The sequence below is a fragment of the Hypanus sabinus genome, chromosome 5 (genome assembly GCF_030144855.1).
Source record: "Hypanus sabinus isolate sHypSab1 chromosome 5, sHypSab1.hap1, whole genome shotgun sequence".
Classification (NCBI taxonomy): domain Eukaryota; kingdom Metazoa; phylum Chordata; class Chondrichthyes; order Myliobatiformes; family Dasyatidae; genus Hypanus; species Hypanus sabinus.
In genome coordinates, this window is record NC_082710.1 from 131,845,331 (window position 1) to 131,869,129 (window position 23,799).

General features: G+C 35.7%; 1 protein-coding gene across 12 annotated transcripts in view; it reads left to right on the forward strand.

Moving 5' to 3' along the window:
- Nucleotides 1–23,799, forward strand: part of mycbp2 (MYC binding protein 2) — a 207,641-nt gene that overhangs the window by 63,910 nt on the left and 119,932 nt on the right. For 7 of the 12 annotated variants that reach the window (XM_059970399.1, XM_059970401.1, XM_059970402.1 and 4 more), the window contains exons 10-19: nt 2,558–2,762; nt 5,119–5,283; nt 5,381–5,539; nt 6,758–6,965; nt 10,081–10,226; nt 11,022–11,126; nt 14,609–14,716; nt 18,947–19,066; nt 22,022–22,103; nt 22,187–22,304. In XM_059970399.1, the coding sequence (XP_059826382.1) occupies nt 2,558–2,762; nt 5,119–5,283; nt 5,381–5,539; nt 6,758–6,965; nt 10,081–10,226; nt 11,022–11,126; nt 14,609–14,716; nt 18,947–19,066; nt 22,022–22,103; nt 22,187–22,304 (1,416 nt within the window). The remainder of the gene's footprint in view (nt 1–2,557; nt 2,763–5,118; nt 5,284–5,380; nt 5,540–6,757; nt 6,966–10,080; nt 10,227–11,021; nt 11,127–14,608; nt 14,717–18,946; nt 19,067–22,021; nt 22,104–22,186; nt 22,305–23,799) is intronic. The other 5 variants (XM_059970411.1, XM_059970400.1, XM_059970403.1 and 2 more) reach the window with 5 other exon arrangements.

Consider the following 23,799-nt stretch of genomic DNA (forward strand, 5'->3'; position numbering starts at 1 on the left):
GAGTAGATGTCATTTCCTGGCTTTTGTTCATTGTTCAGGCATCTTAAATGAAGTAGTTAAAGGATTATTTTGTTATGATCCACTCTATGGGCTAATTTTAATAACTGAGCAATCACATATTTGATGCCTTTGTACAAATCAAATATTGTTATTAAGAATCTATAGTAACTATATGCGCTGTCTTTCATATCAGTTGTAGCTTCTCAACAATTTGTACCCTCATTCAGTTGTTTTTCAGATTTAATTTTTTTAACCTTTTATTAACTGTTCAAGCCCTTGAAATGCCTTGCTTGTCTTGATCCTGCATATAAACCAGTAAAAAGTATAATTTCTCATATGAAAGTCTTTGAAACCTGTGCTCTTGAAAAACTCGTCTGATTTGACTTTTGATTAGCTTCACCTTGGATCTTTTAAATGTTTTCATTTTTTCAAAAAGTTACTTTTAATAAAGAAAATTCTCATAAGCAGAAATAAAAAATAAGAAAAATTAAGAAGTTTATTTAGAATTGGAAAAGAGAATGGAAGTTTAGCTGGGGAGGGATTAAGAATCTGACTGAGAGGACTGAGAGGTGAATGAAGCTAATGGTGATAGCATGGTATTTATAATTGGTCCAAATCAGATTGATAAAATTGCATTGACATAAGAAATTAGCCAGCAATAATTATATTGTTTAATACTCATCTCTTTTATGAAGAGATGGAATTTAGAGTTCTAATTTATGCTAGCAAGATTCTCAGATATTGGTTAACATGACTCACTTTATTACACAGTCGATGCAAAACGAAACACATTTTTAAAATCCCTCTGAGTGGTAATAACATTGAGTACAATTCTCTTAGAGTTGTTAGGCTGTGACACTCAGGAAATTGGGCTATATTATTTATTTTGTGTGACTATGTTTACTGCTATCATAATTATATGTGCTGTATGCGTATGACTGTTGGTACTGTTGGAACTCTTTTATTTGGCTGTAGTTTTATTTGACAAACTCTAAGGCAGAGTACAAAGTAAATGGCAGGATACTTGGTTGTGTGGAGGAGCAGAGGGATCTGGGGGTACATGTCCACAGATCCCTAAAGTTGCCTCACAGGTAGATAGGGTAGTTAAGAAAGCTTATGGGGTGTTATCTTTTATAAGTCGAGGGATAGAGTTTAAGAGACGTGATGTAATGATGCAGCTCTATAAAACTCTAGTTAGGCCACACTTGGAGTACTGTGTCCAGTTCTGGTCACCTCAGTATAGGAAGGATGTGGAAGCATTGGAAAGGGTACAGAGGAAATTTAACAGGATGCTGCCTGGTTTAGAGAGTATGGATTATGATCAGAGATTAAGGGAGCTAGAGCTTTACTCTTTGGAGAGAAGGAGGATGAGAGGAGGCATGATAGAGGTGTACAAGATGTTAAGAGGTATAGACAGAGTGGACAGCCAGCGCCTCTTCCCCGGGGCACCACTGCTCAGTACAAGAGGACATGGCTTTAAGGTAAGGGGAGGGAAGTTCAAGGGGGATATTAGAGGAAGGTTTTTCACTCAGAGAGTGGTTTGTGCATGGAATGCACTGCCTGAGTCAATGGTGGAGGCAGATACACTAGTGAATTTTAAGAGACTACTAGACAGGTATATGGAGGAATTTAAGGTGGGAGTTATATGGGAGGCAGGGATTGAGGGATGGCACAACATTGTGGGCTGAAGGGCCTGTAATGTGCTGTACTATTCTGTGTTCTATGTATGCATTTATGTATGGTTTAATGATGATTAAACTTGAATTTTTGTCATTTTCTTTCACACTCTTGATTCTCCCACCCCTGCTCTTTGGTCTTGCTTCCACCAAACCTTCATGGTCTTGATACAATTCTATTTATGAGTTTTCTTCCTGTTCTTTATTTGCCCTGGGATGGGACATTCTAGTTTTGTCCTTATTTGAGTTTGTACGGATACTTCAATGTGATCCTTTAAGTAGATAAACCATTACTTGACTACAGGTATCCAGGTCCATGAAAGAATGTGCTGATTTCTCGTGACTATAGTTGTTGCAAATTGCAATGCAAATGTCCACAGAAAGCAATATATGGGGATTATTTGATCACTGCCAATCATGATAGTTGAATTAAAATGAGTGACTTGAAGCTTAATTTGTAAAATACTGATTTCTGCCAAGAGTATACCTGTCAAGTACTGGTGTTAGAGTGATTTAATTTCAAATTCATTCTCACCAGAATATTGTTCACAAGTTAATAGTTAAACAGAGCTCATAAGCAGTCTTGTATGGCAGGCACCAATTTTTGCAAAGATTGCTATAATGCTGATAAGTGTAGACCAGTAAAATCAGTGCTTTTTTTAAAAAAAAACAAAGACCAAATTATAACTTGAATTTGGCCATTTTCAATGTTTGCGGCATGAATGATTTGTGACAAAGGAGAATAAAAAATCTGGTTTTATACTTTTAGTAGTGGTTTTTAAACTGTTTTACAATGGGTGTCTTGTAAGATTTATGGATAAGTGGAATGAAATTGTCTAGATATTCTACTGAAGAAAGGTACAATTTTTCTTAAATCCTAGATGCATTATACTGGTAAATATCAGAGCCTTGGAATCAAACAAGGAGGACCTACTGCAGGAAAGTGGGTCGAATTACCCATCACAAAATCGCCAAAGATTGTACAGTTCTCTGTGGGTCATGATGGGTCTCATGCCTTAATGGTGGCTGAAGATGGAAGTGTTTATTTCACTGGGTTGGCCAGTAAAGGCGAGGATGGTGAATCAGGTACAGACATACATATGGGTATATTAAGAACATTTCTCTGTCAGTTTTCTGATGTGTAATAGCCATGTATTTATAAAGCCAAAGAATCATTTCAGCTCATTTATTCTTCCAACAGCATTAAAAAAAAAGGGACAATAACTCTTTGGGAATGAACTTGTTGGGAGTCTAATGTATCATTTCAGAGTTGGCATTAGTGAAGAATAATATCCACAACATCCTCAGTATATGCAGTTTCAAGTGTGGACAGGTCTAACAGTCTTAATGGCCTTGCATCAGTTAAGGGAAGAACTTCAGATTTCTGAATGAAGAATGAAGCCATGAACATCACCTTGATATTTTTTCCCTTTTTTTTGAACTACTTATTTATTTTCTTATTATAGATACTATAATTTATGGTTTTCATTATTATGTATAGCAATGTACTGCTGCCACAAAGCAACAAGTTTCACAACATATGTCAGTAATATTAAACCTGTTTCTGATAAAGTTAATGGTTCAACTTTGGCATCCATAATTTAGTTTTAAAGCTGTATTACCATCCTTGAAACTCAAAATGTGTTTAGTATTCTAGACAAACCTAGAGAAATGTAAGGAAATTAACTTTTTAATTGTTTTAATATTAATAAAGCATCTCATGATGCAATAGTGGTACAAATCCAGCTGTCATCTTAAAAGAAAATTAGTGCTTAATGAATATAGGGATATGAAAGAATATTATCCATTTGGCTTGCCCCTGTGTAGAATGGATGTAAACTTGATGGGTTGAGTGGCTTCTTATATCCTGGAGTTGTTGTCACACAAAAGCAAATAGGCTTTTTGGCCCAATGGGTTAACCCAATCATTAAACACTAATTTACCCAAATTTTGTGTAATTTCTCTGACATTCTCACCAAGTCTCCCTAGGTTCTACCACACATCAGCACACTAGGGACACTTTAACAGTGAATAATTACCCACTGACCTTCATATCATTGAGTAATAGGACAAAACAGAAGTACTCAGAAGAAGCCATATGTCACACAGAAAATGTGCAGTGTCCACACAGAGTATCAAATGTTAGGACTGAACTTGAATCACCAGGGCTGAGAGGCAGCAGTTCTATTAGCTACTTTGCTGCCTCTTGTCCTCTATTTTACTTTCCAGGTTTTCTACTGTTTGGAAAAAATGGGGAAAATTTGTAGTTACCACTTCAAATCATTTTAAATTTACTTCCATTGGAATCATTGACAGGATGGAACAAACTAACGTGAAAAGCCCGCTGTTTCAGTGTTGCTTAATGGCCAGCTTACAAACCGATGGACAACCACGAGTCCAAGGACCATAAGTACTAATTAGTAGAATAAGGCTATTTAGCCCACCAAGTTTGCTGAAGCATTCTATCATGAATGATTTGTTATCTGTTTCAACCCTATTCTCTGCCTTCTCCCTATAATGTTTGACCCCCTTATTATTCAAGGACTTAATCTCTGACTAAAATAATTAAATAATTCCTCCTCCCAAGATGTCTTTTAGGACGCTCTTTTAATATTCAATAGATTTCAGTCAGATTCTCTTCCCCCCCCCAATTCTTCTAAACTTCAGTGAGTATAGCTCAGAGCCATCAAATGTTCCTTGTATTCCTTTTATTCCCAGGGTTATTCTCATGAATCACTTCTACATCCTCTCCAGTGCCAGCATAGGATGATAAATGCAGCACTGAAAGTGTTAAATATGAATGCACACAGTATATGGAATAGGTAGATGATATAATACAATTAGAAATTGGCAGGTTGGATGTTGTGTGCATCACTGGGTTGTGGCTGGAAGATCATAGTTGGCAACTTAATGTCTGTTCATTGTCTCAAAATGACAGGCAGGGGGTGTGGAATGGCTCTGCTGGTATAAAAAAAATTGAAGTCAAATCCTTAATGAGATATGACATTGTATTGTATAGAGTTAGAAAACTGCCGGGGTAATAAGACCCTGATGGGAGTGTATACTCTCTTTTGAACAATAGCCATGATGGGGGATTTCTTTAAGGGGAAATCTTGCTTGACAAATCTGTTGGAAGCCTGTGAGAAAATAGCAGACAAGGTGGACAAAGGAAAGTGAGTGGATGTTTATTTGGATTTTCAGAGGGCCTTTTGGCAAGATGCTGCACATGATGTTGCTAAACATCTAACCACAGTTGCGTAGCAGGTGGTGCAACTATTCACTTCACTTAGGTAACATAGGGTAACACAGTGGAAGATTTTAGATTTAAAAACCTGAATGAATGATGTCATTCAGATTCTAGATCTGCTTTTCTCTGGAATTACCACCACCTTCAATAGCCAGTAACAGCTATTGATTTAGATTTTTGTTTTCTGTGTTGTAGCTAAAAGCAGACGCCAACCAAAACCTTACAAGCCAAAGAAAATGATTAAAATGGAAAGCAAAACAGCAGTCTATACAGCATGCAACAATGGAAGTAGTGCAATCACAACAAAAGAGGGAGAACTGTACATGTTTGGCAAAGATGCTGTTTATTGTGACAACTCAGGTTCGTAATTTAAATGCCATAAGTATTTATACTTTGTCCTTTAATTTTTGATAATCACTGGGTTAATTATGTGTTCTTAATGCAAATCTGTAAATAGGTCTTGTGACTGAGTTAAAGGGGCATTTTGTGAGTCAAGTAGCTTTGGGTAAAGCACATGCCTGTGTATTGACGAAGAATGGAGAAGTTTGGACATTTGGAGTGAACAACAAGGGACAGTGTGGCAGGGAAACTGGTGCACTCTGTCAAGGAGGGAAAGGTAAGGAACATTCAAGAGTACCACACTGTTACATTTGCTGTCAGTAATGTTGCTTAATAGATTGATAATTAAAATGTACAGGTTTCTCCCACTAGATGTAGGTAGAGTGTTCCTATGAAACGGTCCGTAAGTTGGTATGTCATAAAATGAATAAGGAATTACTATTTATTAATACGGGAAAAAATTGTGAGCGTTGCCAGACCCAAAAAATAACCTACAAAATCATGCCAAATAACACACAAAACCTAAAATAACAGTAACATATACATAGCAATTAGTCAGATTCTGTCTATGGAACAGCCAGCTAAAGACCAGTACATTTTGGCACTGATGCAAGTATGATTCTTGAACAATGTTATTTTGCAATACTGTTGTTAACAACTTGTCTGAAGTAAATAAAATACTTCATATATTTTGAGAGAGTAATTTTGTGTGTAATAATAATAATAAATAATTTGTGTGTAAGAGGAAGTGGTCGATTTTACAAGAAAGTTCATTCAAGTACAAGTTACTTCCACCTTTTTCATGGTATATTTAATAAGTTCTTAAAATTTAAAGTTGCACACCAAGGTACTAATTCAAATAAATTATTGCTGGAGATGGGAGCAATCTATACAGTTAACACCAACATCAGCTGTAACTTGAGGTAGAGTATAGGATAAATGGTAGTAAAATGCCTCTCCATTCTGAGTCGGATTTCATTAATCTATAAAAACTCTGCAGAATGATTTTTATGACCAACCAGTTAATTTTTCACTATTAACATTTTAATTCCAGTTTGTTATTCTCACACACGTCTGATCTGTGATTTGTATTGTGTAAAATGAAGTCAATAAGAGAATTGATATAAGATTATGCAGTAGTTTGAAGATTTAAAAATGTCATACAGCCATTAGAAATTATTTCTGCATGTCAGAGTTTCTAGGCTTATGGTACAAAGTTTTAAATATGAAAGATTTTATAGGAGTGTATTTTTAAAAAAGCCTTTAGCCTCAGACTGGTAGGAGATTGGAACTATCTTCATGCCGCAACAATGCTAGACCAGTTAGTAGTTTTCCACATGAGATTAATTGATGCCTGTTAATAACTGTTGGGATATATGGTGAAATTGCAGTGATATTGACTTAGTTTTAATTAGTATATGCAGATGGTAATGAATAATAAGATTAATGTAACGAGAAATATTTTGACCATAATGACTTTGTGTTTGCTTTCAAGTAGGTTTTAATGTAGAAAACATGGCAACTGCGATGGATGAGGATTTGGAAGAAGAGCTAGATGAAAAGGATGAAAAATCCATAATGTGCTCTCCTGGAATGCACAAATGGAAGTTAGACCAATGCATGGTCTGCACTGTGTGTGGAGACTGTACAGGTTATGGAGCAAGTTGTGTCAGCAGTGGACGGCCAGACAGAGTTCCTGGAGGGTGGGTTTGCATTCTGCTTTTGTTCAATATTGAGCATCTATATCTTAAGTAGCAAAGAATAAGTTAACCAAGCAAGATTTAAAAAAAACAAATACAAAATTTAAAACTCAGGAAGCATCTATGGAAAGGGAAACCATCTAGTGTTACATATTGATTTTATTCATCAAAACTCTACCTGTTCAGTATATTAATATTTTGCTTGAGATGAAATTTGTTTTCTGTCACAATCTACTTTTTTAAAAAAATGTAAAATCACGTTTATTTAACTGCCTTTTAAAGAAGACATCTTTGTTTATCCTATGGAGATTTTTTTTCTGTTTCGTGGATTAGTCTTGGTGTTTTTCATAAAATCCCCATGGAGCTTATTGTCATTGTCAGTAATAGAAGCTTCTGAGGTCCTTTTATCTCGGCACTTGATAGGTAATTGTAAATCTTACTTTATCAAATGTTATGTCACTTTGTGGCCTTGTATTTTCTAGGGAATAGTAAAGTAAGAATAAAAGTAAATTAGAATTTTTTGTTTTTTTTAAATATATGTGATTTGTTCATTGTGAGTCCCCATTTACTTGTATTCATAGCCTATGAAAGTGTTTTATGCTACAATTAATAATATAGCCTTCAAGCGTCTAGTTATCAAGTTTTATAGCCATATCTTTGTCTAGCCTGTGCATGTATAAAAGAAGATTCTCAGTTTGGATTAATGCTCTAGTTTCCTGAGGTCACAAGTTTGATTTCAAGGCGTTTTCTGCATCAGAATATCCTTGAATTTTTATGTGTTTGTGTCTGTGTGTATACGTGTTTGGGGAGTGGGATGATATATTAGATCAATGGTGTTTGTTCCTTTGAATGAATGCAAAACATACTTTTGTGGGACTCCTTTGGAAAGGTGTCTTACCTGAAGGCAAAGGCATCCACTGGATCTTCCTCGTGTGATTAGGAATTTCAGTTTAGATGGGCACTTAAATAGCCCTTCTTAAATGATTCAACAATTGGAGGCTTCCCTAAAGGGTAACTATCAACATTCAAGCACCCTAGACATTAGTTACTTCATGAGCTATCAGTTAATTGAGCTTATTGATTCTGAAGTGCAGATTGTGTTTTAGAGTATGTCATTTTGATTGATTAAGCAGTGTCAGGCATCCATGTCAATAATAGGTTACTGTTTATGCAATTGAGAATGAATTGTTCAGTACTTTAGGTTTCCTGATATGTTTATGGTACATAATTAAAATAGTGGAGTTTGGGAGTCTATTCAAGCAAAAGTCATGCCTCAATTTGCTCTGACTTGAACAAAAGTATTATAATTCTGTCACAACTGATCAGTATTCCCTCTCTCCTTTCACTATAAAATTAATTTAGAATCCAGAACGGGTTGCTAGCTGCATATTGGTTTGCAAACATCTGTCCTGAGGCACAAGAAGTTTAATATGAATGAAGTTAGTCTTCAGACCCATTTTAAACAAAGACTAACAGCTATGTAGCACATACAGTAGTGCACCAATTTTTCAGCTTACTGATTTTTCCTTTATTTTGAAGACTTAGGAAGCTTTTCCTTGTTATTTTTCTGAACATTGCATTGTACTATATTTATTACTACCTCACAGGGTATGCCACTGACACAAACAATATCTGAAGGTTTTGGGGTCATTTTGCAGGTCGGGTTATTATAGTGAAATTGCAAGGGATACTGGCAACAGATGCATTTCTAAATAACTTATCAGGAAATAGGCTTTAATGACATTCATTATCTCAAAAGATTGGTGTGAAATATTCATTCATTGAGATGTCAGACTTCAGTAAATTATGCATTTATTTCTCCAATGTCTAGCCAGCTTCTAGTTTTTAACCGCATCACAAGATTGGTTGTGATCAATTGCAGGTATCAGTGAACTAAAGTTTTATATCTTTCTGGTCAACATTATGCTCAAATTCAATGTGTCATGACAACTGCTTCTAGAGGGTATAAAATCAGATCTAAGAGAATGTTGTGTCTAAGATGAACAGTGTAGCTTTTAGCATTTACTGTTACTTAAGGAATGAAATGGATATTAATTTGCAATGTTCGCAAATCAGGTACTGCTATCTATTTATTTCTCCAAGAGCCTCAGCAAATTAGGACTGAGCAGAAATCCACTGCATTTCTAATAATAGATCACGTCAATACAGGTCAGGCCACATCCTTTTAAGCTTAGATGAATTTTTTAAAATGTGAAATGTCTTAATAGTTTGAAAAAAATGATCTTCCTGGCCTTCATAATTAACTTTTAGTGGCATTGACTCTTAATCCTTCAAATCTTATTTATTGTTAGAACTTTATAATTATTTAAAATAAAATAATGATCTTAGTAGAGAAACTCAAAGAGTTTGATTTTTGGTTAAATTGTGATCAAAGATGTTTCTCCAAATAGAATTTCTTAAGTATAGAACTTCTGAACTAAGTGACTAATAGGCAAGCAATTTTAAGTCATGAGGCTATTAATGTAAATCATGGTATTTGATTTCAGTTTTTGATTTCTTTACCCAAACTGTTTTTTTCTTATATTCAAAACAGCAAGGGCTTCAGAACGCGGTAAGATGCAAGGCATGAGACATTTGGGGCAGTCACCTGATAAAACTGGCAGCATTCCTAAACATACATTTCCTTCTAAGCTGCCCTAAGTAGAGGTGAACTTCAGTCAATAGTTGAAGACTCCAATTTCAGTTTGCATTCTTATATAAAACTGACTCATGCAGACATCCTCAATGTGTGTGCAATTGCTCATTTATTATGTGCACTTCTGCAGTTTTTAAATACTTTTGTTAATGCCATCAGAGTCTAATTGTACAAAGTTCAATCAATTGCATCAACTGTTACAGCATTTAGTTGTATATTATCAGCTGACTTTGATTTCATTGCTGTGTGGTACTTGCCAGGCTTCTGACTACTGCATTATCTTTCTGCTGATTCATTGTCAGTTCATTAGAACTTGTAAAAGTCAGTGTTATACCTGTAGTGTTATATTGTAAGATTAGAAGCACCATGTGATAAATGTTAACTACGTTAGTGTATTGGAATAATTATTTGGTATTTGTAAAGGGATTTTTTAAAAACTGCATGGTTTTATGTGTTTTCCAGGCTTTGTGGGTGTGGGTCTGGTGAGTCTGGCTGCGCTCTGTGTGGTTGTTGTAAGGCCTGTGCCCGAGAACTGGATGGTCAAGAGGCAAGGCAGCGGGGAATTCTTGATGCTGTTAAAGAGATGATTCCTTTAGATCTTCTTTTAGGTGAGTAGTTTTAACTGAGATTCTGTTTACCCTGCTATCATCCCAGCTCTAATAAAGTTAAGGTAGTCATTTCTGGGCCTGTGATTTAAATTCCAACCTTGGAAAGTAATTTTTAAATGGAAGTATACTTAACTAATGTGATCTTTTCAGTACATCTGAAGTATTTCCCATTTGATACAGGTTTTCGCAGTGTTTTATGGAGGATGCAATGTTAAGTGATATAGCAAGGTGCATTTAATATGCTATGGAATACTGGATGTTTAGTGATTGCCAGAACTCTAACAAGAACTGAACCTGCTCTTGTATTCTTTTTGTGATTCATTTTGAGAATCTACGCATTGATTAATGTAAGAGTTAGTGCTTGGAACATTCAGTGGGAAGACATTCTGTGCACTTCAAGAAGTTAGTCATTAGTAATGATGATTTGAGCAACTTAATGATTATTGCAGAAAAAGTCAGTTTTGGTGATTTGAGGGAAAATACTACTTTTGTAAAATATCACATGATTAATATAGTACTTAGCTATTACTGCTCTTGCCAGTAAAACAAGAAGTGCTTTAAATTCTGCATTTGGGTTCTAAAGATGCAGCAGTAAGGATTTTACTTAGTGTTTTATGTAAACTTAATGATTCTTTTAGTCCAACCTTCATTTTAGTTGTTGAAATATTCTTACATGGGTTTTGTGATTTTTTTTTAATGTCGTTACTGAAAACTTAAAGGAAACTCAGTATTGGAAGGATATTTAGGTAGAGCATTCTGTGCTTTGTTTCATTTTTTTTATTTTGATTTCTTCAGCAGGACCTGTCCCGCCTGGAGTAAACATAGAAGAACATATTCAACTGCGACAAGAAGAAAAGAGACAGCGGTTGAATCGAAGACACAGGCTGGAAGAAGTGAGAGGTATGTTTTCTACAAAGGCTTGCACAGTAGTTGGCATGTTTCTAAAGTGGTGTTTTCAGACATGAGTAAAGATGATCTTTGCACATTGTAATTAGTCTGGAGGTTGAACATGTTAATTGCCCTTAATTATGCACAGTGTTAAAAGCTAAATGTGAATGGATTTTAAACTAATGATTGTTTCCTAAACTTAATAATTATTCTTTATTTAATTATACTGCTTAATGAATTATCCCGTGTTCCACTTATATAATCTACCAACAAATGTTGTATTATTCAAAATATAGGGTGTTTTGGTAGCCTTAAAGCTGACTTGAAGATAGCTGAATCATAACTAATGCAAAATTGATTTCAGGAAACGCTTCCAGTACACTAATCTTTTCTAAGTGATTTTAAAGCAAAGTTCAATACCCTGCTATGGGGGAGTATCCCAGAAACAGTGGGCAGTGGGAAAACAGTGCGTTCTGACAACCAAATATGAAGAGAGCTTCATAGAAAGATTTGGGAGATTCTGAGAAGAAAACTACTTTTTCTGTTGCTATGGACATCAGCTCAGAGATCTCTGGTGCTTGACAAATCTGGTATCAGCAAGGTTTCTTCAACAATATCTCCCAATCTCCTAACCTCCCCCACCCTGACAGACAAGAATGGAATGGCAATGATATCACAAGTTCCTTGTAAAATTTCTCTATTATTCTGATATACAAGAATATCACCATTTCTTTATTGTTGCTGGAATAAAGTTCCTATGCAATAATGTTGTTGGACACCTCCACAAAAAGGTGTACTGCACTTAAAGACATTGACTTGACACCCCTTCCCAAGAGCTATTAGGCATGAGTAAAGAGAGCCAGCAAGAGACATCCCATAAATTTATAAGAAAAGTGGATTGTTCAGCTAATCACCGAAAGGAATTTTCACAGGTGGCAAATCAGAGACGAAGTTAGCGCAGCTTTTAATTACAATTTTGAAGTATATGAAAGTTAAGAATAGATTGGAATATGCACATTGGTATGAATAGAAACTAAAATAAATCTTAAACAATTAGAAGTTGTTACTTTGGAATATATGTGTGAACTGCAGCATGTGCACAAAATTCTTGTTTTGGATAAACATTTGTCAGTCTGTGGTTATAATTTAATGTATTTGAGAACTCAGACTGCATGCAGTCAAGTAATATTTTCAGGGTATTTTTAGTGAGACCTTTTCATATGAGTTATAGTGATTATTTGACTTTCATTTGGACCAAGTCCTAGCAAAGCAACACAGGAGAGGAGTTGAAGCACAGGTGACTTTGGTATATTGTTGTGAACAGTGTTGAGGAAATCCCAGGTCGCTGCAGTGCAATTGTGGCAAACACTGTCAGTTTCATTATCATTGGTCCATAAAGACAGTATAGCAAGCATGTTAAATATCTTGCATAATTGCAACTCTCTAGGATGTTAGATATATGGAGAGGCTTTTAACTTTCTCTAAAAAAAAACTTTCACTTGAATAATTAAACTTCTACAAACTCTTAACAAACTTGCAGATTTTTGTCAGATGGATTTCCTTCATTTGAGATTCATGTTCTTATTTATCTAAATAAATTGATATCCAACCTAGCTGTTTTGCCCACATATTATTTGTTATTGTTGTCATATGCACAAGTGCAATGTAAAACTCAGCTATGATAGTGTCACAGGCACAGAGCATCACATAAGCACCATTCATAAGAAAAATATAAATTATACAATTTTTACATGAAAGAACACAATTAGAACAGAAAAGGCTATTTTAGTGTAAAGTGATCAAAATGGTCATAGTGATGCTAAATTGAGATAGCAATTAGTTTTGACAGTTTAAGAACCGAATCGTTGAAGGAGAGTAGCTGGCCTTGAACCTGGTTGTGAGAGACTTCAAGCTTGTGTACCTCCTGTCCAATGCTATCTGGAAAAAGATGGTATGTTATTGATTGAAGTATGGCACCAATTGTCTCAACATTGTTAGAGCAGGTAACACCTTAATGTACTTCAATGTTCCACATTTAAAATGAGCTAAGAATTCATTTAAACCTAGATCAGCTAAGACTGATAAGAAATTATGTATATAATTTCTTATCAAATCCTTCAATCTCAGTACTTTATGGTCATCTTGGTAGCATAGCAGCTAGTACAGTGCTGTTACTGCTTGAGGCATTTCAGAATTCAATTCTGGTTCTGTAAGGTGTTTCCGTACGTCCTGCCCGTGGAATGTGTGAGTTTCCCAGGGTGCTCCAGTTTCACCCCACAGCCCAAAAATGTACCAGGTAAGTTATTGCAAATTGTCCCGTGATTAGGTTAGGGCTAATTGGGGTTGTGGGATTCCTGGGGCAGTGTGTGGCTCATGAGGACAGAAGGGCTTGCTCTGTGCAGTATGGCTAAATAAATAAATAGTTATTTTTATTCAGATGAATCAGCAGCAGTTGAAAGATTTTAAGCCTCATAAAAGAGCATTGAGTTAGGTGACCAATTAATTTGTTTTTGATAATGATGCACAAATGAATATTTTTATAGGACGTGGCAAGGAATCTTTAAAGCATGCCTGAATTACTGGAATAGACAGTAGATGCTTGATTTTTAAATTGTATTTAAAGAATAACATTGCTAAGTTAGAGGCCCAAATTCCCTGTTGAGTAAAACTGTTAACATTGTAACAGAATTGTGTTTCTTTACTCATTGTTTTCCATAGTCCATGCACTTTTTAAAGTAGTGTTCTTTATCCATTTTTTCTCCTACCTTTAAGCCAATGACTTTAATTGCAGTTAAAATTGCAGGATTAAGGGAGTTGATCTTTAATGTAGAGGAATATTACATTTTCAATTCTATTATTGCATTTTTGACCATAAGAAATAGGAGCACTATTAGGCCATTCATCCTATCGAGTCTGCTCCACCATTTAGTTATGGCTGATTTATTTTCCCCCTCAACCCCATTTTCTTCCCTTCTCCCGTTTGAAAGTTCAAATTATCAACTTTGGTATGCATATTTTTTCCATAGAAATCAATCAATATTTTGCGAAGTTGTGCCCCGATTATTGTAAAATATATTTGTAACAAAAATGGAAGCTTGTTTTACTCAATAATTAAATTAAATTCTCAGTGCAATACATCTTACTACACAGATATCTTAAGCTTTTTAATGTGACAAATTCCAAGTGGCTATTTTACCAATCTGAACTTTGCACAAATTTAATAATTATGAATTAATTGAGATTTGGTTGTGTTGTCATTCTAAACGGCACAGCAAAATTTGTTTGAAATTCTTGTTAATAATTTATCCTCTTATTGAGTTATTGTACATTGGCACTTGAATTTTCTATTTCATATTAATACCTTTTTATTCATGTTTTGCATACTGTGGTTTCCATTTCCCTTTTATATTATAGACAAAGGATATATTTTTGTTTTTAATTTGAACTTATTTTATGTGAAATTTCCTATGCATGTGCAAGTTATTTCTCCTCAGGCCCCATTGTATTTCCTGGTCCCATTTATTTGAATCATCGTGAACAGGCCATAGCCAGACTAAGACCCCTTCCAGCAAAGCTAAAGCATAAACGGGACAAGCATAAAGGTACTTGGTTACCCTTCCTTACTGGCTGGAGGACTACCATCAATCTTGCCAGTCATATTCTACTGTCAGCTGAATCTTTGTCTAATGTGGACAACTGTACAGAATTGATTCTGCTTTTTCTGTCTTGATGTTGAACAACTCGAAGAGAAAGTAAAGCTTTTTGGTTTAAGATTGGATTAGGGTTGGGGGGTGGGGGGTTCATTTATTTTGTACACAAAAGAATGCTGCTTGCTTTTATTCAGATTTTGAACTTTGCTTCTGCTTTGTTATTAAATTGTGCTATTCAATTTTTGGAGATTATTTGGAAGAAAATGAAAATATGTACTAAAATGTTACTCAACTTGCAGGTTACTGTACATTGTATAACTTACTGCGTTTTTTGTGTTTTCTATTTTCTCTCTTGAAAGAAACTTCTCAGCTGATTTGTCTTGAAACTGCTATTAACCCTTTCCAGTCAAAATGTTTTGTTTGAAAGTAATCAGTCATATTTACCACTTTAGTCATTTACTGTGTGTATATATTTTAGAGCCACCCATGGTCCACAGTTGGCTTATTTCAAGATTTGCCATCCCACTATTGAGCAGAATTTATTCAGTGTACCTTTACAGATTCATTTGGAGTAAATTAATTTCATTTTGATCCATGCTCATTTAATCTGGCTCGACAGAATTAGAGAAACAATACTGACACAAGGAGCCACTTCCTGATAATACTCTAAAGTTTGTTATTTACAGTATAAGAATTTTCAACATGTGACACTGAGTTGGGCAAAGGGAAGATCAGGTCGCTAACTTATAAAAAGGTTGTTAAGATATGTCATTAATTTTTGACTGTAAAGGGTTAAATGTGTTGAATTTCTTCTTGAACCTGAACTCTGCTTACAAAGTGTATTTGCATCTGAAAAGTGTTAATTCATTTTATGTACTTCAAAGTTAAAATATGCAGACATGGATAATCTTTTATTACTCAATCTTGAGTGATAGGCAACTACTGACATTGACTTCAGATAACCCATACATTTAGAAATGTAGCTGTACTGCTACATTAAATTTGGAGGAATATATTTGCACAGTTAATTCTATTAAATCTTAGTGACAGTGCTTTTTTCATATCTTGCTAACTTTAATATTCATTTCTAAACTATTAAACAATTTGAGTGAACATAATTCAAGGAATTGGTAGTAATCATAAAGCCAAGACAAAGCTTCCTGTATATTACTTGTAGCACTAAATGCTAAAATTATATATCCATCAAATTAATTCTTATGTCTAATCTACCTCGACTGAACTTCTTTAGTGAAGATGATCTTGATTACGCAATCGGAGACTTTTTTTTGTTAAGAAGTGCTTACTTTGGCCCCTGTCTGCTGTAACAAATTTGGCTTCCATGCAGATGTATCTGGAACCTCCAAGGAGAAAAATCATGAATGCTCTCTGGTAGCCGCTTGCAATCTTACATAATCCCCATTTTTCTTTGAGATTTGCCAGTGATTCTTTTATTTTTTTCTGTCTGTCAGAACTAAACTAGGTGCTTTACTCCCACATGATAATGTATTTACTGTTCATATTTTTATTTGAAGGTCAAAATTATGTTGAGCATGTCAACTTTCAAACATCAATAAGAATTGTTTGGTTATTGACCAAGTCTTTCATTTCATTAACACAAGAAAATCTACAGATGCTGGAAATCCATCACAACACACACAAAATGCTGGAGGATCTTAGCCGGCTGGGGGAAGGGTTGTTCTCCCCCCCCACCCCCCAAAATGATGACTGTGTACTCTTTTCCATAGATGCTGCCTAGCCTGCCAAGTTCCTGCAGCATTTTTGTGTATGTGTGTGTTGCTTTCATTTCACTTGCAGCTTAAATTTAGACTTCTATTTTTAATGAATGCCGACTTTCAATATGTTTTTACAGCTGAGCCAGTTGACCAATACCCGCAGATCTTGTGTTGGTGTTGCCTTTTAGATACAAGGTTCAATCTTGCCAAGTGCATTCAGTGGAGAAATCAATGTAAATCAAATTTTGGAAGAAGTACACTTGTGCACTGTAAATCAACTGGGAATGCACTCTATCCCTTGAAGTTTTAATAACATGTCAAATCCATTTATCACTTAATTGTTTTACCACTATAGTGTATTTACATTTAATAGAAAGCTTTGCTCAGGGATATAGTTTGGCCATTTTCTATACCTATAGTCAGGGAATATTGAAGGTGGATTTTGTTGCCAACAGATTTTTTTTAAACCCGTCAGCAATCTCAGTAAGGTGATTAGTTACACAGATCTCCCAAATGTATTTGTACATGCCAGTTTTCAAAGACTTCTTTTCAGATGACTCAGACTGTTCTCACTCCTACTAATTAGATTTGTCATAAGCACAACCACTATCTGACTTTGGAGAAGTACCTCCTGCTGAACTATTTTACCATTTAATGGTTGTAAAATAAAGCTCTTTGGGCAGCTCTTCTTGTACCATGAAAAATAATGTCGATTTGTCTATTCTTTAATTCAAAACATTCATTGATGAATACTAGATAAAATCTTATTGATGGAATGCAGGATCTACAAAGGAAAATTGGGTGGCTGAGTGGGTCCACTCACGTCTTTTATGGCTGGGAATGTTAGAAAGTCATAGTTACATTCTCAGATCGTTTGGCACAACTTCTTCTTGACTTATTACTGGGTAGCTACTGTTTGAGTGAATTAAGATTTTCCTTGCTGGTTTAGAAAAAATAGCTGTGTTAAAATGGACAGTATGAATAAATGCCAGTAGCACATCTGTGTTTTCTCGAGACTGAAGGCTTGATCCGCAAAACCCTGCGCACCCTCCACTCATGGATGGCAAATCACGAATTAATCCATCATTGCAGATCATGGGATCTGCTTTTCACATTTGTATATTGATTGAGATTATCACCCCTCTAATAAAACAATATAGCTCCCAGCTCGTTGAGATTGATCTTCATGTATGATTAATGACTGCTGGAAGACCTGTGTCATTTTAAGTCGTAAACTATAGTTTTTTTTAGAAAAAATCATATCAGCTACGTCAGTAGAGAATTTAGGAGAACCTTTGGATAAGAATAGTTAGACTGGAACTTGCTACCATGTAGAGTTGCTGAGATAAAGCATTGCTAAGCCGGATTAGGACATAACGATTAGAGATCCCAAATTTAGATGAAGTCAGGCATATACATAGGTATTTGCATTGATTGGTTGGACAAAAAAGCTTTTATTGCAGTTTATGAAGTTCTAATAGCTTTGTCAACCTGCACTTGGGTGAATTGAATAAAAGGAATGGACATTTCTGACAATGGATTTCTGCATCAGTTAGCTAGTTGGCTCAGGAGAAGAGGCAAAGACAAGTTACTGGTACCTTGAAACCAATTGCTTTGGGCAGATGGAGCTCATCTACTGTGGTTTGCAGCTCATTTAGGAGAAGAAAAACTGCTCTCAAGCCTCCACTTCCTTGTGGCTATACCTACTCATGGTGAAGGCTTTGAGAGCAAATCCCTAAGGGAAAAATCCAGAGTTGGAATCCCTGATAAGGCAGTCCTACATTGAGTTCAACACTGACTGGCAACTCCTGCAATGCTACTGGTGCCAAACTAGCATTCTCTGCCATTCCTTTGGATTCATCAGATGTGTGGAGAGGGGGAGCTTGCTGTATGGCCAACAGCTTGCTCTCCATATTGTACTGTCCAGGCTTGTGTATCTAGACAGCTAGGGCACAATATCCATGGTCAACTCTGACCGACGGAGTTCTCAACAAGATAGCTGGTTAACTAAGCAAAGATGATTGGAGAGGTCAAGTGAGCCATATTGAAGGCTAAGTTTTCTTGATACCTTTTTGTCAAGTGCACATGGATTGAGATGGCACCCATAGTGGATCTTGCTAGCTTTTCAGTTGTCACACATTATTCAAATAGATTTTCATGTCTGCTTTTCCCTTCTTTAACACGGGGCGAGTTTTTTTTTTGAGTGTATGATTTTTAATTAGTTACAATTACCCTTTCAAGAAAAGCAGTAAAATTGAAGATGGTTGTAACTAAATTGAATGCATCCACAAATGCTTGCTAATGGGAAGGTGCAAAAAGTGTCTTTTGGCTTTGTGATTAAACCAAGTTGCCATGAGTTATGGTTGTGTAAATAGCAGATTTGGTTGTTAAAATTAGTTTCTGTATTTTGATGTTGTGAATCGGTGTGAAGTTGGATATTTATTTTCAGATGGTAATGGAGAAAGGGGGGATAAGGACACCAGCAAGATTACAACATACCCCCCAGGTGCTGTATGTCTTGACTATGAACTGCGAGCCATCCAGATTAGCTGTGGATTCCATCACTCAGGTATGCATACTCTATTCTGATCTGAATAATTTGTGGGGGGGGGGTGAAATTACAGATTCTGCAGATGCTGGAAATCCAAAGCAACACACACAAAATGCTGGAGAAACTATGCAAGTGCAGCAGCATCGATGGAAATTATAATAAACAGCTTGTGTTTCGGACCAAGACCCTTCTGGTTTCAACCTGAAATGTCAACTATTTATTCATTTCCGTAGATTCTGCCTGACCTACTTAGTTCCTCCAGCATTTTGTGTGTGTTGCTCAAGAGTTAATTACTATGTGGTGACGTGCTCAGGAAATTTGAACAAGCTTCATACTTAGTAAATGAATTAGAATTGTTTGTTGGTCAAGGACCACATAAGGCTAAAGTCCATTTTGTTCCCCATGCCAGAAGACTTCAGTGCATGATTTTTCAGTTAAATTTCTTGCTGGATGTTCAATTAACTCGCAATACTGTTGTGAAGTGTTTTTGTGAAATACTATTTGTGGTGTTCACCACCTAATTATGGTTGAGTTGTATTCGATCGTCTGATCAGCTTGTATTTTATCCTACAGCTTCTCATTCTATCAAGTGTTTGGAATATTTTCTTTCATTCTCTTGGCAGTCCTTTAACCTCTTTATAACCAGGATCTCTGATATAGACCCACTTCATTTTCTGTATCTAACTAGAAGTAAACTTATTAATTCATTGTTGATTTCCAAATTGGAAGTTGTAGAAACATTAAAATGAAAACTAGTGTTTGCATTTTAGTTGCATGCAAGAATCTTTAAAGCCATGTTAAGGAGTAATGTTCTTGGATAATGCACATTTAATAAACAATTGCAATTCTCCAAGGGAATTAATGTTAGTAACAGCCCACTCATTTTATTAATGCCACTGCCAAAAGTAGAAAAGCCCACAGTAATCACTGGAGCAGTTTGTTCTGTAAAATGTATTACATTTAAAAGAACTGGTTTATATTTTAAACAAAATTTATATTTACAAATTAAGGAGGAAAAAGTTTTGCATATTTGCATGACTATTATATGAAACCAGAAGAGAGCCAGGAGCTGGTGCCATATGAGTAAAGTGGACAACCTCTGACATGACTTTGGGAGACTGATATTTGCCCATTCCACCAAATTGACTTTATCCTCTTAATCTACTGTATTAGCATCTGTTTCACAGTTGACCAATTGGAAATTACTTCCTGTGCATTCATGCCCAAGTCATTAATATTTATTAATATATACAGGGCCCCAGTGCTGAATTCTGGGCTTTGCCACTGAATTCTTCCCTCCAGTCTGACAAAGTGCCATGAAATACTCCTCTTACAGTCATTTAGCTAATTTTCTATTTGTGCTGCAAGTTTCTTTTTGACTTTAGTCTGCATAGCAGGCATAATATGCACTACTTGCATTTCCTTTTAAATGTCCGTTATCATTTTCCCTAATTATCCTGCGACCTCATCGAAACAAATGCTTCTAAGTTAATTAAACATGATTTGTCTTCATGAAAAGCCTGCAGGTAGGTATTTATTAATCATTCCATGCTTATCTAAGTATTTCATTTTTATCCTTGATTGTTTCCAGAACTTTTCATTGCCTACAGGGGTTAAGCTAGTTGTCTTGTGATTTTTCTTACAAAGATGAAGCCTTTGTCCAGTTGTCTGGCACCAACATTTAGAAAATTATGGCCAATACCTCCTGCAATCTTCCCCCTTTCTTTCCTCAACAGCACAGAAAACATTTTATCTAGGCTGGGCAATTTATCTCACCTTCTTTGGTACCTATATTAATTTTTAGCCCATCAGTATTTCAAATATACTTTGCTGAGACTCCAGAAGTATCATTTGTGTCAAAGACTGATGAAGGGCACTCATTTACCACTTAGGCCATACCCTCTCTCTTTCTGTTAGCATTGCTTCACAATTTACTGTTTACATACTTGTAGCATATTCCTGGAGTTAGTTTTGCTTTCCTCCTCTTCTTTTCACCTTTTATTGTTCCGATGTATTTTCCCGATCAGTCTGACTTTACCTTGAGTTATCAATCTGATGTCTCTCTCAAACACTTTTTTTATTTTATTTTACTATCCTTTTGCTCATTCTGCAAGCTTTGTCTTTAATTGTCCTACCATTCTGCCTTGTACCTAGTCTGCAGCTGAATCATCTCATTAAAGGCCATTCATTGCTCAGTTCTTTCTGTATCAGGCATTAGTCAGGACGCATTTGGAGTATTGTGAACATGTTTGGGCACTATATCTAAGAACAGATGTGCTAGCATTGCAGGAGTTCCAGAGAGGAGGTTTCTGAGAATGATCCTTGGAGTGAAGAGTTAATGTATGAGGAGGGTTTGATGGTTCTGGGCCTGTATTTGAATTAAAAGGAGTTTCTTGTGCCAGAATGTGGTGAATCTGTGGAATTCAATGCCAAGGTTAGCTATGGAGGCCAAGACATTGGGTATACTTAAAGTGTAATTTGATAAGTCAAAGATTATGGGGAGAAGGCAGGGAATGGGGTTGACAGAAAATAAATGGTGGAGCAGACTTGACAAGTTGAATGGCCTAAATTTATGGTTATTGTCTTTCTGCTCTCATCTTTTGATATTGGTCTTCTCTGTTTTTACCTTTTCCATATCTGTTCTAAATTTGATAATGTTTTGATAGCTGTTCCCAAAGCATTCCACAACTAACATTTGGACATCTTCACTCCTTGAAGATGTTCTGAACAAGAAGGTTCAGAAGTTCAAAATGCTTCAAAAATTCGAGCATCCCCCTGCCACTCCAAATTGAAACCCCTTTGTTAGCACTATGCTGTAGATCTGTTCTCTTCCACTATCTGATTAAAAAATTAATTTCTGGTAATTTCAACTATTCTGCATGAAATTGCATAAGTAATTTGACTTGTATAATTGTATCTTTTTGAGTAAAGTAAACTTTTATATTAAAAATTTTAATGGTTTTATAAATGCAGTGATTCTAATGGAGAATGGTGATGTATATACATTTGGATATGGACAACATGGTCAGCTTGGACACGGAGATGTAAATTCAAGGTACGATATTAAAGTAAAGTTTTGATTACAGTATTTTTCGTATTATTATGTCTGCCTTGCTAAATACTATTTTTTTATTTCAGAGGGGCACCGACATTGGTACAGGGTTTACCAGCTCCTTGCACTCAAGTAACTGCAGGCAGTAACCACACAGCTCTTCTATTAGCAGATGGACAGGTCTTCACATTTGGAAGCTTCTCTGTAAGAATCTATCATCATATAACATGCAAATCCTGAATAATGAGAAATATTTCAATAAATATTCATGTAATTGAAGTTTTAATTGTATATTGATGTACGTGAATATATTTTTGCTTTATAATTAGTGTTAGAGTAAATCATAGTTTTTGTTTTCTCTTGTACTTTTCAAAAGAGATCTCACTTTACAACTGCAGTTTGTGCTCGGTTAATGATTTTTTTCCTGATTTTGTGATGAAATGTTAAGTACCATGTTATCAATCTGTTTTGTGCTGCTGACATCTGTGTCATATCCTCCTCTATCTTATTGAACAAAAAATAGCCTAAAGATAAAATATATTATTTGAGATCCTAGTGTGTTTAGAAAAAGAATACCATACTGTTACTAATCTTATGTACTGTATGAATCTGATACTATTTTTTTCTGAGCCCATTTTCTTTCTTTCTAGTTCACCTTCCACAAGATTTTCCCAATCAGAATATGGTTTATTATCACTGGGATGTGACATGAAATTTATTAACTTAGCAGCAGCAGTTCAATGCAATACATAATATAGAAGAGAAAAATAATAATGAAGAAATAAGTAAATCAATTACAGTATATGTATATTGAATAGATTTTTAAAATGTGCAAAAAAAACACAGAAATGCTGTATATTTTTTTTTTAAAAAGTGAGGTATTGTGCATGGGTTCCAAGTCCATTTAGGAATCGAATGGCAGAGGGGAAGAAGCTGTTCCTGAATCGCTGAGTGTGTGCCTTCAGGCTTCTGTACCTCCTACCTGATGGTAACAATGAGAAAAGAGAATGCCATGGGTGCTGGAGGTCCTCAATAATGGACGCTGCCTTTCTGAGATGCTGCTCCCTCAAGATGTCCTGGGTACTTTGTTGGCTAGTACCCAAGATGGAGCTGACTAGATTTACAACCCTCTGTAGCTTCTTTTGGTCCTGTGCAGTAGTCCCCCCCTCCCCCCCCCGGCCCATACCAGACGGTGATGCAGCCTGTCAGAATCCTCTCTCTCCGTGGTACATCTATAGAAGTTTTTGAATGTATTTTTTGACATTCTAAATCCCTTCAAGCTCCTAATAAAGTATAGCTGCTGTCTTGCCTTCTTTATAACTACATCAATATATTCGGACCAGGTTAGATCCTCAGAGATCTTGACACCCAGGAACTTGAAACTGCTCACTCTCCACTTCTGATCCTTCTGAGGGTTGGTGTGTGTTCCTTTGTCTTACCCTACCTGAAGTCCACAATTGGCTCTTTCATCTTACTGATGCTGAGTGCCAGGTTGATGCTGCAACACCACTCCACTCGTTGCAATATCTCACCCCTGTACGCCATCTCGTCACCACCTGAGATTCTACCAACCAAATTAGACGACTAAATCTCTTTGTTTTGCCTTTTTTTTTAAAAAAACAAGATTGCTGATTTTCACAAGTCCTGCATGGGTTAATTTTTTTTCTTTCTACTTGCATCTGCTATCAAACTTCAAGTT